This window comes from Oreochromis niloticus, linkage group LG10, assembly GCF_001858045.2.
Source record: "Oreochromis niloticus isolate F11D_XX linkage group LG10, O_niloticus_UMD_NMBU, whole genome shotgun sequence".
Taxonomy (NCBI): Eukaryota; Metazoa; Chordata; class Actinopteri; order Cichliformes; family Cichlidae; genus Oreochromis; species Oreochromis niloticus.
The window spans coordinates 15631909-15646215 of NC_031975.2; the positions used below are offsets into that span (position 1 = coordinate 15631909).

The 14307-nt window shown below is 38.1% G+C and overlaps 1 protein-coding gene across 3 annotated transcripts in view; it reads left to right on the plus strand.

Annotated features, from left to right (window-relative positions):
• Positions 1-11116, plus strand: part of trpc4a (transient receptor potential cation channel, subfamily C, member 4a) — a 28871-nt gene extending 17755 nt beyond the window's left edge. For all 3 annotated transcript variants that reach the window (XM_005472283.4, XM_025910813.1, XM_003446873.5), the window contains 9 exons: positions 4221-4566; positions 5737-5876; positions 5971-6171; positions 6286-6407; positions 6744-6939; positions 7037-7228; positions 8367-8408; positions 8820-8909; positions 9517-11116. In XM_005472283.4, the coding sequence (XP_005472340.1) occupies positions 4221-4566; positions 5737-5876; positions 5971-6171; positions 6286-6407; positions 6744-6939; positions 7037-7228; positions 8367-8408; positions 8820-8909; positions 9517-10197 (2010 nt within the window). In that variant the 3' untranslated portion in view covers positions 10198-11116. The remainder of the gene's footprint in view (positions 1-4220; positions 4567-5736; positions 5877-5970; positions 6172-6285; positions 6408-6743; positions 6940-7036; positions 7229-8366; positions 8409-8819; positions 8910-9516) is intronic.
• The last annotated feature ends 3191 nt before the right edge of the window (positions 11117-14307 follow it).

Here is a 14307-nt window from a genome sequence, read left to right on the forward strand (position 1 = left end):
TGTAAAGTGCAAATAGGCTTGTTTACATTTGTGTATTTATCTTCGCATCTGTGTGTGTTTTTTGGCTCTGTGCGCTGATGTGCTCCCAGGGTTTAAAAAGGCCATTTATAACAGTTTGAAGAGAAATCTCCATAGGCTTTCTGTCTAAAGAGCTGAACTCACAGAGGAGTCAGCGCTTTGATGCAGCAGGAGGTCAAATCAGATAAATGTGATCAGTAACACATAAACATTAAAGAGCAGATTATCTTCTCTCCCTGGAGCGTTCAAATGTTGATTACTTACATTTTATACAGATATTCTTGGTATAAATGTAAGTGAGGTGAGTAGACTGAAAAATCACAGTACAAACGTAAACAGACTGTCTCTTTAATATTTAAAATTGTCAGAGGCACCGAGGGGAACCCATCAATTTTACATGCAGTAGTTTGACGTTGCCCCCTTGTGATATCTCATAAAAACTGCAATTCAGATTTTCAAGCCATCTTAATGTCCCCATTAAGTAGAAATTAAATTGCACCAAGAGGAGTAAGTGTTGTGTAGGGAGAAAACCATTTGTGCTCAGTTGATTCTGGAGCAAGTATCTGGTTTAACAAGTCAGTTTGCTGTGACCAAAAGTGTTCAGGCTTTGTAAAATTCAGAAATAAAGGGAAGCAATAATTGTATTTCACATATGTAGCTTTAACAAGATCCCTTTAGTTTAATAGATAGAGGTATCTCTTTTTCATCTGTAACCTCTTCTAACTTCCAACCTCACTCTGTTGGACTGTTGGTAGTGTAATGTACTCAGTTCAGATTATATAGTATTCTGTGAAAGTCTGAAGTCATCCTTCATTTCTTTATATTTTCCTAAGAAAATAAGAAATAGGTGCAGTTTTTTTATTGAAACGTTCAAATATAAATGGAAATAAAGTATATAAATCAAAAACAGAGTTTGTACAGTTGTAACAAGCTTGAAAGTCAATATTTTGCGTATTTCAGCACAGCCTGAACCCTTATTGGGAAACTTTCTTATAATTAGAAATCAGGAATAGTTCTCCAGGCTTCCTCATGAATGTTTAAAGCTCTTCTTTGGATGTTGGCTGCCTTATGTTCTGTTTTTTGTCAGTATGATCCCACACTACTTCAACAATACTGAGGTCTGGGCTTTGGGGAGGCCAGTCCATGACTGATTGTGTTCAATTGGCAGTGTGTTTGGGATCATTGTCATGCTAAAAAATCAAGTTGTTGCCAGTCAGACAATTTGTTGGGGGATCAAACTCTGTCTGTATTTTTCTGCATTTATATTTCCATCAGTTTTGAAAAGATCTCCAACACCGCTAGCTGAAATGCAGTCTTTGGTTTGCAGTAGTGGGATCAACAGAAGGGCCAGATGGATCTCTTGGGTTTTCTGTCAGATCTTTATTTCAGATACTGCGTGTCTACTATAGATTTTTAGACCTGGCCCTTCTTTTGGATTTAATTTTCCCAGGTTCCTAATTTTTTTTAAGAGCACACTACACACAATATCTCTTTGGCATCTTGTTGGTGAAAACTATTATACTTTTCAAACTGTTTTATCTTTGGCATTTTTTATGGATTTAGTGAAAAAAATGGAAACAAATGATGTGTTTTTGACAGACTGCTAGTAACAAAGTGCAAAAGATACAACTTAAATTTGTTTCTTTGCTAAGTTGTCTCTTATGTTTACACAATATACTATTTAATATCACAAGCTTCTATTTTTTTTTATTCCTGAATGATTCATAGGTCAGTGTTAAGTGGCTTAACAAACAAAATGTTCCTTTGAAAGTGGTCAGGTACAAAGACTGCACTGAAAAAGGAGCCAATGTCCAAAGATTTCTGATGAACTCAAAGCCACTTAGCAGCAAATTATAAATAAATGCTCAAGACTTTTGCACAGTATTGTATAGATGATGGATAGGTAGCTGTAGTGTGCACTAAAATCCTCTATAAACTCAAATCTTCCATAATACACACATTTTAACCTCAATGACAGATATTAGACATTTACATCTTTAGATATGTAATTAGTCTTGCAACCCTGAGAGAGTGGTGGAGCAAAACAATGGATTTCATATCCACCTGTATTTCAGTTTTTAGCAAAGCAAAAATTCTACACCCATCTGAATGTTGTTTGCTTGTCACCGTGTGTCTGTGAAAGCGACAAAGAAAACTTTCAGCAGTCCTTTTATGTCGGTAGAGCTGCAGGGGAACATGTCTTTGCCGAGCTAGAAAGCACCAACAGCACTCACACAGTTACAGGCACTTTCCTGGCATTTTAGGCTCAGTGATAGGCAGTTTGCTGGGGGACATTTTTTCAACTGGACTTGAGATGGTTTGAGCTGTGCAAAAAAGCCACTTAAGGCAAATATGTCACTGCTGGCTTTGGTAAGTGACTGCGACAGATGAGAAATGGCTCTACAATATTTGATGGCTTCGTTTGTTTGGCCTTTCTGTCTCAGGAGAAATTAACAAGAAGATAAGTTTTTCAATAGAAAAGGGAACATAGTCTTTTTTATTTAAGAGCAATCAAAGGTACAGCCAGAGAGATTTTCTGTTAAGAATAAAACCTGTTCTTTTGACCAGGCTATTAAATAAAATAGTCAACAACATCTTACTTAGAACGCAGTGTTTTAGTTTATAGCAGACAATTTAATTACATCTCAGGCATTTATTACTTTCTAATTTCAGCCCACGTGTTAAGTAAATATTCACATTGATTTCCTATATATCATGTTAATTAGCATAATTTCCTGCCTTGCCATCACTGCCAGTGTTTAATGTATCGTGCTGATTATCGCAACACGTCAAGAAGTCCAATAGTGTTTACAGTTCTTAATCAGGATTAAGGTTCTGATGTTTAATTAAAGATGCAAGTTAAAAATAAATTCCTCTGTTTATAAATGGAACACTCAAAACTTTAAAGACCTGAAATGAAGCAGGTTTGATGAAAAAGTGACTAAAGCTGTTTTTAAATAGTGGTAAATTATATTTATAGCTGTAGTAGAATTAAAGACTTTCTACTTTTATCATTATTAATATTTCTTTTTTTACTTCAGTCTGCACCCATGGGTCCACTGCAGTAAGGCCCATGCTCAAAGAAGTCATCTGAAAAGAAAAAGTTGGGACTTTTTCTTCTCTTTATACTTCAAATACAGTGTCGTTGTCTCTCACACTCACACACACATTCATTCAGTCGTCCCTTTCTCTTTTTCCCGCTCTCAAATTTGGATAAAAAAAGAGAAAAAAAAAACAAAAACGAGTATACCACTTCTTCTTCTTCTCCTCTCATCCATAAAATTCAGCCCTTCCTGTCCATCTGCTCTGCATTTCCTCTCACATTTTCAGGTAATACTGTAGTTGAAGTATGGAAATATGAGCCATTCTGCTTCAGACCCCAACACAGATAAGGATCTGTGGTTCCCATGGAAACGAGGCTGCAGAGTTGGTGAATTGGCACCCGCCGGTGCTGGTCAACACTTGATATACTGATATGGAGGCTCATCAGGATTTTTCACAGCATTGTGTGCTCCTGCATAATTTGCTTGCATATGCATGCATGCTTATGACGTAACCCTCATTTGTAGCAGAATTTGTTTTGCTTTAACCGGGTATGCCTCCATATACCTACACTCAGTCGAGCAGCACTGAAGCTAATCTGCATTTCTGATGCATCACTATTTTAGCGTTACTGAACATTTTATTTCTGCTCACTTACATGCATTCACAGTCATGTTAGGTATTTATCTTTAAATTAAGTTCCAATCATATTCAGTCCAGGATTTTAAGAAAATCTCAGAAAAATCCTATGCAGTCATTCCTTTTTAAACATGTAGAAATATTTGCGCTGGCCCACCTGCCTGCTTAAAGACACCTTTGTTTCTGTAAGACAGCCAATATGTTTTTCATTCTAAAATACTCATGTGTGTACATGATAACCCTTCAATTTTCTACACCACCAACACATCCTACTCAGTCTTTTGTACTCCGTTAACTGAAGCTTGCTGCAGGTACTAATTCCAGGATACTGACACAAGGGCATGATGGTCGGTGTAAAACCTTTATATAGTCTTAGGCTGAGGATGAGTTTTCCAAGCAGGCCTATATGCCTGCTATACACAGCTAAGGTAATGAAAGTTATTTTGAGCCATTTAAAAACAAAAAAATCAAACAGCATAGATCAAACCTTTCCCCCTCCCTTCTTATATCCCCCCTTTAAGTTTGTAGCTCAGCCCAACTGTCAGCAGCTTTTGGCATCACGCTGGTATGATGAGTTCCCTGGCTGGAGGCGGCGTCACTGGGCGGGAAAGTTCGTCACCTGTGTCTTCATAGGTCTCCTCTACCCTGTGTTTGCTCTCTGCTACCTCATCGCTCCCAAGAGTCGCTATGGCCTCTTCATCCGCAAGCCCTTCATCAAGTTCATCTGCCACACGGCGTCCTACCTGACCTTTCTGTTCCTGCTGCTCCTCGCCTCCCAGCATATTGTTATCACAGAGCAGGACAGGCAGGACAGGCAGGGCCCTCCACCGACCGCTGTGGAGTGGATGATCCTGCCCTGGGTGCTGGGTGAGTAGAGTGGTTTTGTACTCTGCATTAGGATGATTATACTCTTTGATAGTGTACTGATGGTGAATGTACTGGTGAATTGCTGAAGTAGAGAGCTTATTTGTGGTCAGTTACTGTCACTAAATCTTTAAATATTGGGTTTAAATTACTCTTGCTATGACAACCACACACCTCAGCTGATGTCCCTATGGAAAAGTCAAATCCAAACTTTCCAAACTTTACACTTGTTAATGGGAACAAGTGATTTTGCTTTAGTTGCTGATTGAATCCAAAAACTACACAAAGTAGAACTGGATCAAAGTGCTGAATGAACATTAAGCCTATAAAAAGTGTTATCTTTTCATCCTGCCTCGGGCATCCCAGCAGATTTTAAGCTCAGTGACTAAGTGCTTCTTGTTGACATGCTTTTCTGCCCTCCACAATTTTTACTATTTACTTTTTAGCCATGCTACCAACGTGACTTCAGGCATTGACTTTAGTCCTTCCATCACCTTTGGTCCAAAATAATCTCTTCAACAATGGCCAACAAATCCCATGGGGGTTGCATCAGAAAGGGTGTCCAGCATAAAAAAATCTGCCAAGTCAAACATGTGGCAACCGCTTCTGAATAAGGAAGTAGCTGAACGTAGCTTTTTGATCAACTGTTTGTAGTTCAGGCATAATGTATTATTATGACTGATTATCTCAGTGGGACTTCCATCCTCTATTTATCCAGATAAAATAATGACAGTTGCATCCATTGAAATATCAGGAGACTGTGGGTGTCCCTCAAGTTGAATTGTGAAAATGCTTTTTCTGATTTTTTATCTAATCTGTTCAGTACTTTGGTTTATAATCAAATACAAACTTGAATGGCATTTACTGCAGCCTTAACTCTCTTTCATCATGTATTTGTGCCAGCCTGTAAATGTCAACATGGGAACATTGAAAACTGTGATAATGAAATTTGGTAGGCATGTTTGTTTGCTAATGTACAGTAGCTCACATTTCCTCAAAGGGCATGTCAATAAAATAGCCAGCCTGAGTCAGGGGTGCTACAGTAGTTGCAGATTGAAGAGAAAATAAGGAGTCTTTTTATCTTTACAGTCCTCAATGTTTTAAAATAATACGCAATCATATAAAATGCTAATACTGGACACGTGCTCTCTTTTTCTATAATCTAATTTCTAGGATTCATCTGGGCAGAGATCAAGCAAATGTGGGATGGTGGTTTTCAAGACTATGTTCATGACTGGTGGAACCTGATGGATTTTGTCATGAACTCTCTGTACTTGGCCACTATCTCCCTGAAGATTGTAGCCTACACTAAGGTAACCACTAGTGCTGACAATAGAGTATGCAGGCTGTGACCTTTCTGTATGCTCAAGTTATCTGTCTTTTTTTTTTTTTTTTTTGCTCATCCAGTACAGTGGAAGTAAACCCAGAAACCAGTGGGAAATGTGGCACCCGACACTAGTTGCTGAAGCAGTGTTTGCCATTGCAAACATTTTCAGTTCCCTGCGCCTCATTTCACTGTTCACGGCCAACTCTCACCTGGGGCCACTGCAGATTTCTCTGGGGCGAATGCTGCTCGACATCCTGAAGTTCCTCTTCATCTACTGCCTGGTAAATGTTTGCGCACGAGCAGAACAAAGACAAGAAGTGGAACAGTAAATTATATGTGACAGAAGAAGTGAATGAAGTTATATAATTTCACCCACGCTCTGCATTTCTTTTCAGGTTCTGCTCGCCTTTGCTAATGGCCTGAACCAGCTGTACTTTTACTATGACACTAAGGCTTCAGATGAGAAAGGAAAGTGTAAGGGCATCCGATGTGTGCATCAGAATAACGCTTTCTCCACGTGAGTTTGCATGAATCCTGTCTTGCTTGCTCGTGTAGTGTGAATGTGTGATCTTGTGAGAGAGAGAGAGAGTGTCAAAGAAGGAGAGAGCTGTGCGTTCGTGTATATCGCTGTTACTTGTTACAAAATGTGGGAACTCAGTCAAATTTTCAGTTGCTAAGAAAAGCTGGTGTATTAGCAGAATCTCATTAACACCAAGTGAAGAGGTTCCTTCAGGGTTTTTTTAAACCATCCTGCAACTGAATACATTTTCAACTAGCAAGGACAGATTTTATTTACTGCATGTATCTGTACTGTTTAGCAAATTTGGCTTACATCGCATACGTTCTCTTGCAGATTATTTGAGACCCTGCAGTCTCTTTTCTGGTCTATCTTTGGTTTGATCAGCCTGTATGTGACCAATGTGGATGCTGACCACCAGTTCACTGAATTTGTCGGTGCCAACATGTTCGGGGCCTACAACATCATTTCGTTGGTGGTGCTCCTCAACATGCTCATAGCCATGATGAACAACTCCTACCAGCACATTGCTGTGAGCAGAAAAACAAAAACACTGCATACAGTCATGTAAGTGTAACAGTTCAACCAAGACATTCATTCTTATCAAATATACCTCAATCTGATTTCAGGACCATGCAGACATTGAGTGGAAATTTGCAAGGACAAAACTGTGGATGAGTTATTTTGAAGAAGGGGGCACTCTGCCAGCCCCTTTCAACATCATCCCAAGCCCCAAATCATTCTGGTACCTCATGTGCTGGATCAAGAAGCAGGTGTGGAGGACAAGCTCCAAACGCCCTGACACCATTGGTACCCTTGGGGTAAGGCTGGTGTCAAATATGTTTGTATGGTTTTCACATACAGAGAGAGAGAAGGGGGGTTGGTTTGTTTGAAGAATGAACTTAAGGAATAATAGGCTGAAAGATTTTATTGCTGTTATCTTTTTAACTACTAACTGAGAAATGCATACTAATTCATAGTTTGTAAATTAGTTGTGGTCAGAGGTTTATGACTTTACAACGGCCATTCAAGGTTTTATCCACTCCAAAACCAGTTCTGATGTGTTTGGGATCATTGTCTGGTTGGAAGACCCAGTTGTACAAGTTTCAACATTCTAGTTGTTGATTTTACGTGAAATTGTAAAATTTGGAGGTTCTCCGCCTTCATTGTTCCGCCCACTTTGTACAATTACCTCACCTTTACTCCTCCAGACATACTGTACCTCTTGTCACTGTGACCTGTTTGGTCACAGTGCTCAATATTTGTCTCACCTGACCATAAAACTTTGGTTTATCCGTGTGGGCAGCTGCAAATTTCTGGCAAAGGTGAAAGTGTTAGTTTTGGAGCAGGGACATCTTTCTTGGACCCTCTCAGTCCATGGATGTGAAACGTGCTTTACTGTGGAGACTTGGTCTTCTTCCACATCTTGGCAAAGATGTGGAAGAAGACCAAGACCAAACAACTTGTACTTACATACAAACAAAGTTGTTTGAACTCATAATGTTGAAGTTTGGAGTTGTATAGGAATGGCTTCAAGAGTGCTTCCTGATATGACTAGGCATTTTGTTGGAGTAATAGCGATGATTGAGAGCTGAATTTCCATCACTTGAGCTGAATTTTATTTTAAAAATAATCAGGCAACTTTACTTATAAGAGAGAGTCACGATTTGCTGCTCTGCTTTGTCTTGTATGACACTGAACGAAGTAACCCAGTGAAAAAAGTGTTAGTTTCTGTAGAAAGTAGAATTTTCACTTTATTGCAGCCTAATTTTAGAGGGAAACTTTTTACTGTTTGATGGCGCAGCACTCAGGAGACACACATATCGAGCCTCACAGATAGCAGAGTTTACAGAAAAGTGTGATACTGTGAAGAAAAACAAAATATGTTTTAGGTTGTTTTTTTTTAACTCATCTCCCACTCTTTCTCTAACCAACCTCTGGCATCTGATGTCTGTGTAGAGGCGAGCCGCAGAGAACCTGAGGATAAACCATCAGTACCAGGTAAGTGCAGTCTCTTTGAAAGCAAGCTGAAAATAATTACAGTCTCTCACCACTGTCTGTGTATGGGTGTGCGGCAAACACAAATTGGCCTCTTTAGGTTTCCAGCTCTCAGTTTTCATCCATTCATTTTCTTAATTACTTTTACAAAGGGGGGGAGGGGAGGTGGGGGTCAAAGGGTGAGAGGTGCATACACACAGGGCAGGTTCAACGGAGGGCTGACACCCTGAAGCGGACGTTTCATAAAAAGCTTTTATGATGTTTCACAAAATCAGCCAAAAAAACTCAGTAGGATTTACATCACTTTTCGTTGTAGAGGAACACATTTGTCTGTTTCCTGTCTCATTCATTTGAAGTTTGTATTGAAGAAACTTTCAGATCTTTTGTGTTCAAGATTTTTTTTAATTGTTGTAGGAGGTACTGAGGAACCTGGTGAAACGTTACGTGGCCGCCATGATTCGAGATGCCAAGACAGAGGAAGGCTTGACTGAAGACAACTTCAAGGTAGTCTTCCTTCTTGAATGAATATGAAATGATTATGTTTGAGAGTTATTTATCATCATGTTTGCATATTTTTCTTTTTTTGCATTTTGGTTATATTTAATCTTTTTTTTCCCATTAATGTTATGCGTTGACTGTTAATGCATATGCTTTAAGTACATGCCTGGAAGTCATCAGACAAACTAATCACAGTCATCCACTGACAAGATAATGATGATGAGATAATATATAAGTGGATATATGAGGAGGTGGTTTAAGTGCTGACTAATCCAGATTTTCAACATAGCTCAGAGGTGTTTGCATTGTGACTGTTTTTTTCCTAGTTTAACAGACATAAAATTCAACCATGATCATACAGAGATAAATAATACATAAATTCATAGTCTAGACTACAGGCATTTAGAGACATAGTGTTGCTTTGTCTCATAACTGTTTTTGAGTCAAAGCTAGCTAGCTAACTAGCTAACTAAGCTAGCTAGTTAGTATTGATATTTTAACCTTTGCTAGCTATCTTTTTTAGCCAGATCAATACAGCTCAGTGTTTTGCTGATACCAACAGTGGGAGCTAGTAGTTATAAATTTCACAGTCAAGCTGCTCTTTGTTTTTTAGGAGCTGAAACAAGATATCTCCAGTTTCCGTTACGAGGTGATGGGAATGATGAAGACAGGAAAGTCAGCTTTAAATGTGGCAAAGGCCAGTGGCAGCTCAGTGGAATCCAGCCTTGCGTACCCTAATTCCTCACTCAAGGTCTCTGCTTGCCCACAGAGCACCCAGGTGAAAAGCAAATTTAATCGATTCAAAATCACTACATCCATCCTCAAGCAGGGCAGTTCAACAGCTGCACCCAGGCCACCTGAAGCCTCCAATGGTCTACCTAATGGATTCATGTCCCTGGTCTCTGATGAGAGCTCTGGTGAAACGTCAAGCCAGAGGAGAAGCAACCCCAAAGATGTATCTGACTTCGGTTTGTTCCAGAAACACCAAAGGGGCAACAACGAAGCCTCATCAAGTGCAGCAGAAATCTCGAGGGAGATGTACTCTTTGTCAGAAGAAGCAGGAGAGTCTGGGGACACAGACTTAGAGGAACATATCGCTGGAGAAAAGAGTGAGAGGAAACTCCTGGAAACAAAAAAGAAGGAAGAAGTCGAGGAAATTAAGGAGGAGTCGAACAGCAAAAAATGCTTGGACCAGTGTGAAGAAAGAGAAACCGAAGAAAGAGAAAAGGACTTAACCTGTACTGACTCAGTAGCTGATGAATGTATGTCTAGCTCATACAAAGACGATGCCTAAGATATGATGAGATGTGATCAGAACTACAGGTCCAGTAATGCTGGATTGAACACACAGAGACTGACAATCAACGTGAGCCTCGAGTGAGAATTGTGAACATGAGTCGAACTTTTCCAGTTATTACTAAACTTATGATCAGCTTTGATCTTTGGAGACTCAGGGAGGCCTCTGGTTTAACTGTTTTAAACGCTGTTATATTAGCAGTGGAAATGCAGCAACATTGTTCGAAGCTCCGTGTAAGCATCACGAGGAATCAAATTTAAGGATTAGTATATTTCGTTTTTTGACCCTAGAGGTGATTGGACAATAAGGATTTCCTGAAAGAAAAAAGCTTTTTCTCCCATCTGATATGTGCATTTCAGTTGAAATTGTCCTGTTGGTTACCATATAACCGTCTCTCTCTACCTCTTTTTTTTCCCTCTACCCTTAAACATTTAACGCTCCCCATCATTATCTTATTAGAGCAATAGATGTGTTCTGTTTTAGACGTGACTTTCTGCCTTACTCTGTCTGTTTCTGCACTTTACACACTTTAAAATGGCATACAGTTTTTTCAAAGATCGCTCAAACTCTGATCATTGCAACAGCAATTCTGTCAAAGTTTTCTATGCAAGAACTGTGGATCATGATTCTCATCACACTGATGAGGCCGACTGTAAATTCAGCGCTGACAGTTCAACCCAAGTATTCTCTGTAAAGTAGGGCGTGGCCAAACTATCTGAGATATACATTATGAACACAGCCGATAAATTATTTAAAGCAACGTATTATTCAAGTTTTGTCACTCAAGAATAAACTCATTATTCTGAACAGATCTGCTGTTTTTAACTGTTAGTTTAAGATGTCATGTTAGTTTGAATGAATGGCATTATAGAAACTGAAACATAAATCAAGAATAAATATAGAAATACACTCTTAATTTCCTGTCTCCTCTTTTGTTCATTGCAAATTCCTGACAGGCATGAACACAATAACTGATACTGTTAACTGTATATCTTAATAGTTAACCTTTTGCATGGATGGATGGATGTTTACACTTAAACATTAATGATGTTTGGAGTCTTTTGTAGTGATGTGTTAAATCTAAAGAAAAATTTGACAGTTATTAAAAATTACTTTAAAAATAAAAGAAAGACAATCTTTCCTTATAGCTGTTTATTTATTTAATGAAAAACACATTTAAAAGCCATGAACCCACAGCAACACAACACTATGACCTGATTATAAGGTTATGCATGCAGGTACCCACAAAAACTAATGCATATGTATAAAAATAATGTAATGGTTAATAGTTGTTATGCAAACTGATATTCTTTTAATTGGGTCACACAGTACCTTTCTATTTAAACAAGTCAGCCAAGCATCACCAAATGGTCTATTTTACTCTTGAGGCTCATAACAGAGCAGCTAGATTAATTACTGGAGAAGGGGAATTATAGTACTCTGTAAAAGTCTCGTTTTACCCATCATTTCTCTATGCTTTCAAGGAGCCTGACTTTCTGGTATATTTTAGTGATTTGGGACAGTGGTTCTCCAGGTTTTCTGAAGGTCTTTTAAAGTTTGTCTTTGTTTCTGATAATGACTGCTTTTTCACTCGTTTTCAGGCCTTGTGCTTGATTATTTTCAGAAGAATGTCTTTTCTTCGTTAAGCCGCTTTACCCTGAGCTTTCAGTGTTCAGTCAAGCTTAAAAATGCACCAGCTTCAAGGCATGAACCAGTGTTGTGTCTACAGATAACAAACAACGTAGCTGAGAACCAATTTTGAGTCGTGTCTTTAGGCTTTGTTACTTTGTTACTAGCAGCCTGTTTTTTAAAAAAAAAACATAATTTTTGTCATTTTTTGTGGAGAATTTTTGACAAATGGCAAAGATAATATAGTTTGGCAGCCATGAAGTAGTATTTTTGCTACTTTCAAAGAGCTATTAGCCAAAAAATTTGCTTATCATGTATCTCCTTACTACCTACATTCAGATAAACACTATCTGAAAATCAGTTTCTTAAGAAATTTAGCAGACCTGACACAGGACCAGAGAAATGCATGTGGGCCTTCAGCTGACCATATACTGTTTGCAGAGTAGAGGTGGGTTTCAAGTAGTGCTTTGCCATATCATACCATCAGTGATAATACTAGTATAAATTCATATAAAACTATTGTGATATCACTGGTATTAGCAATACCATGCCTTTTCCTTTGTAAGCGTGAGCACATTGATCCAAATATCATTAGTATCAATACCAATGCTGGTATTGGTATCGGATCAGTACTAGCATGATAGGATTGATATGTTGTTTCTATCCTCTAAGTTGAATATCTAATCCACTGTGTTAAATTGATTTTTTTTCTTTTTTTGTGGAAATGAAAAAATATACTTCAAACATGTACTATGAAAAATGTCTATCTGCCTCTTTGTGTTGGGTGTCACGTCTATTTTATAGCCTATAACACATTTGAACAGCAGAAGATGAACCTTAAGAGAGGCTCTTTAGAGACACACACATTTACATTACAGGTCTCCAAGAAGAACAAAACCTAGTTTCAAAATACATGAAAAGCTGTAAAAAGTTGTAATTTGTTGTGTAAACTGATTATTTTGGAAAACAAAAATCACAGTGATTTAGTGGCCATTAAAATGTCTTCAGAAATTCCAAATTAGTGATGATTCATCTCATAAGTCGTGACACACAGAAGTTAAATGTATTGATATCAGTACTACTGGCCCTCTCTTTACTTGGTTGTGATCTTAATATCAAATTTGAAGTGGTTCCCTGGCACACACAAAAACAAGACAACTTTAGGTATTGTTAACCTAAAGTGCTAAACTGTTAAGTTATACTCTTACTTAAAGTTTCCAAGTGAAATACTACCTAAGATGTTTTTGTGCTTATATCCGCTGAAATAATTTTCAAAGCTGATAGCACCTCGGCAGTGCATTGGCAGCTAACTTGTTTACCTGCAGAGTAGTAGTTATTCTTAATGTGATTACGTTTATTAAGTTTATCACCCTGTTAACAGCGTGAACAGACCAAACACTACTGCGTTATTGTCATGCACTGGTGGTTAAAACATATGACTTCCTGGAACAGATGTCACATAAGGTGAGTGAAAGTACTGCACAGAGCTCCTTTCATTCTTTTTTCTTTTTGCCTCAGCAACAGTTGTCGTGAAATGTCATTTCCATTAGTTCACAATCAGTTTCCCAAAACCACACACTGCAAGGGCTAATTTGCCAACATTTTTGCACCACTTTAACATCTCTTTTGCTCCCAAGAACATCATGAGTGTGAAAATGTATTACAGTGATTATACAGTAGTACAAAAAAGTGGAGAAATGGGGTTTAAGCACTGTGATTAATAGAAAACCTGTGATCTACACAATGTAACAGTAACTATAGTGTGCACTGTGGTCCTGTCTGCATCATAAAAACACAGTTCAAAACTTTTACAATTTCTGTAAAACTATAAAATTGTTTAAAATTTCATCAGCTGCCGCATATGTTTCCCCACAGACTGGATATTTTTTGTTTTTTCTGAACTTTCTGTTGCTTTCCTATTTGTGCTGCTTGGCCTCTAATTTCTAATTTCAGTGAACAAGTGACCGAGCAAGTGAAAAGGAAATGAAATATTCAGCAGCTGATGAAATTCTGCTCCATGTGGGATCAAAAGGCTGTACTGAAATGCTCCTGGGCTTATGACAACTTGATTGAACCAGGCTGTCACAGACACAGAAACACATGAATAGATATCTCCTAACATTGCATATTTAAATGCTCACAATTACGTGTTTTAACTGCTGAAGTCTTATACAGTAGCATAATCTCGGTTAAGAGCACTGATGTGACTTTTAAATGTGACTAAAACAACCTGAAATGTCTTTTACATTTAAAATTGAGTGTGATTTGTTTTCTGAAGGAAATAATTGATATAGAATACATAAAATAGTAACATTTTGACCGCTTTATTTAATTAAAATTAAATATATATATATAATAAAAGTAATTTACCTAACCCACAAAAAAATGTGTTCAAGGATCAAAACTGCAAAGCTTACTAGTCTTTATAAAAGTTCACACATTCAGGGTTGTGTTAGATTTATTAGATTAAAGGCTGTG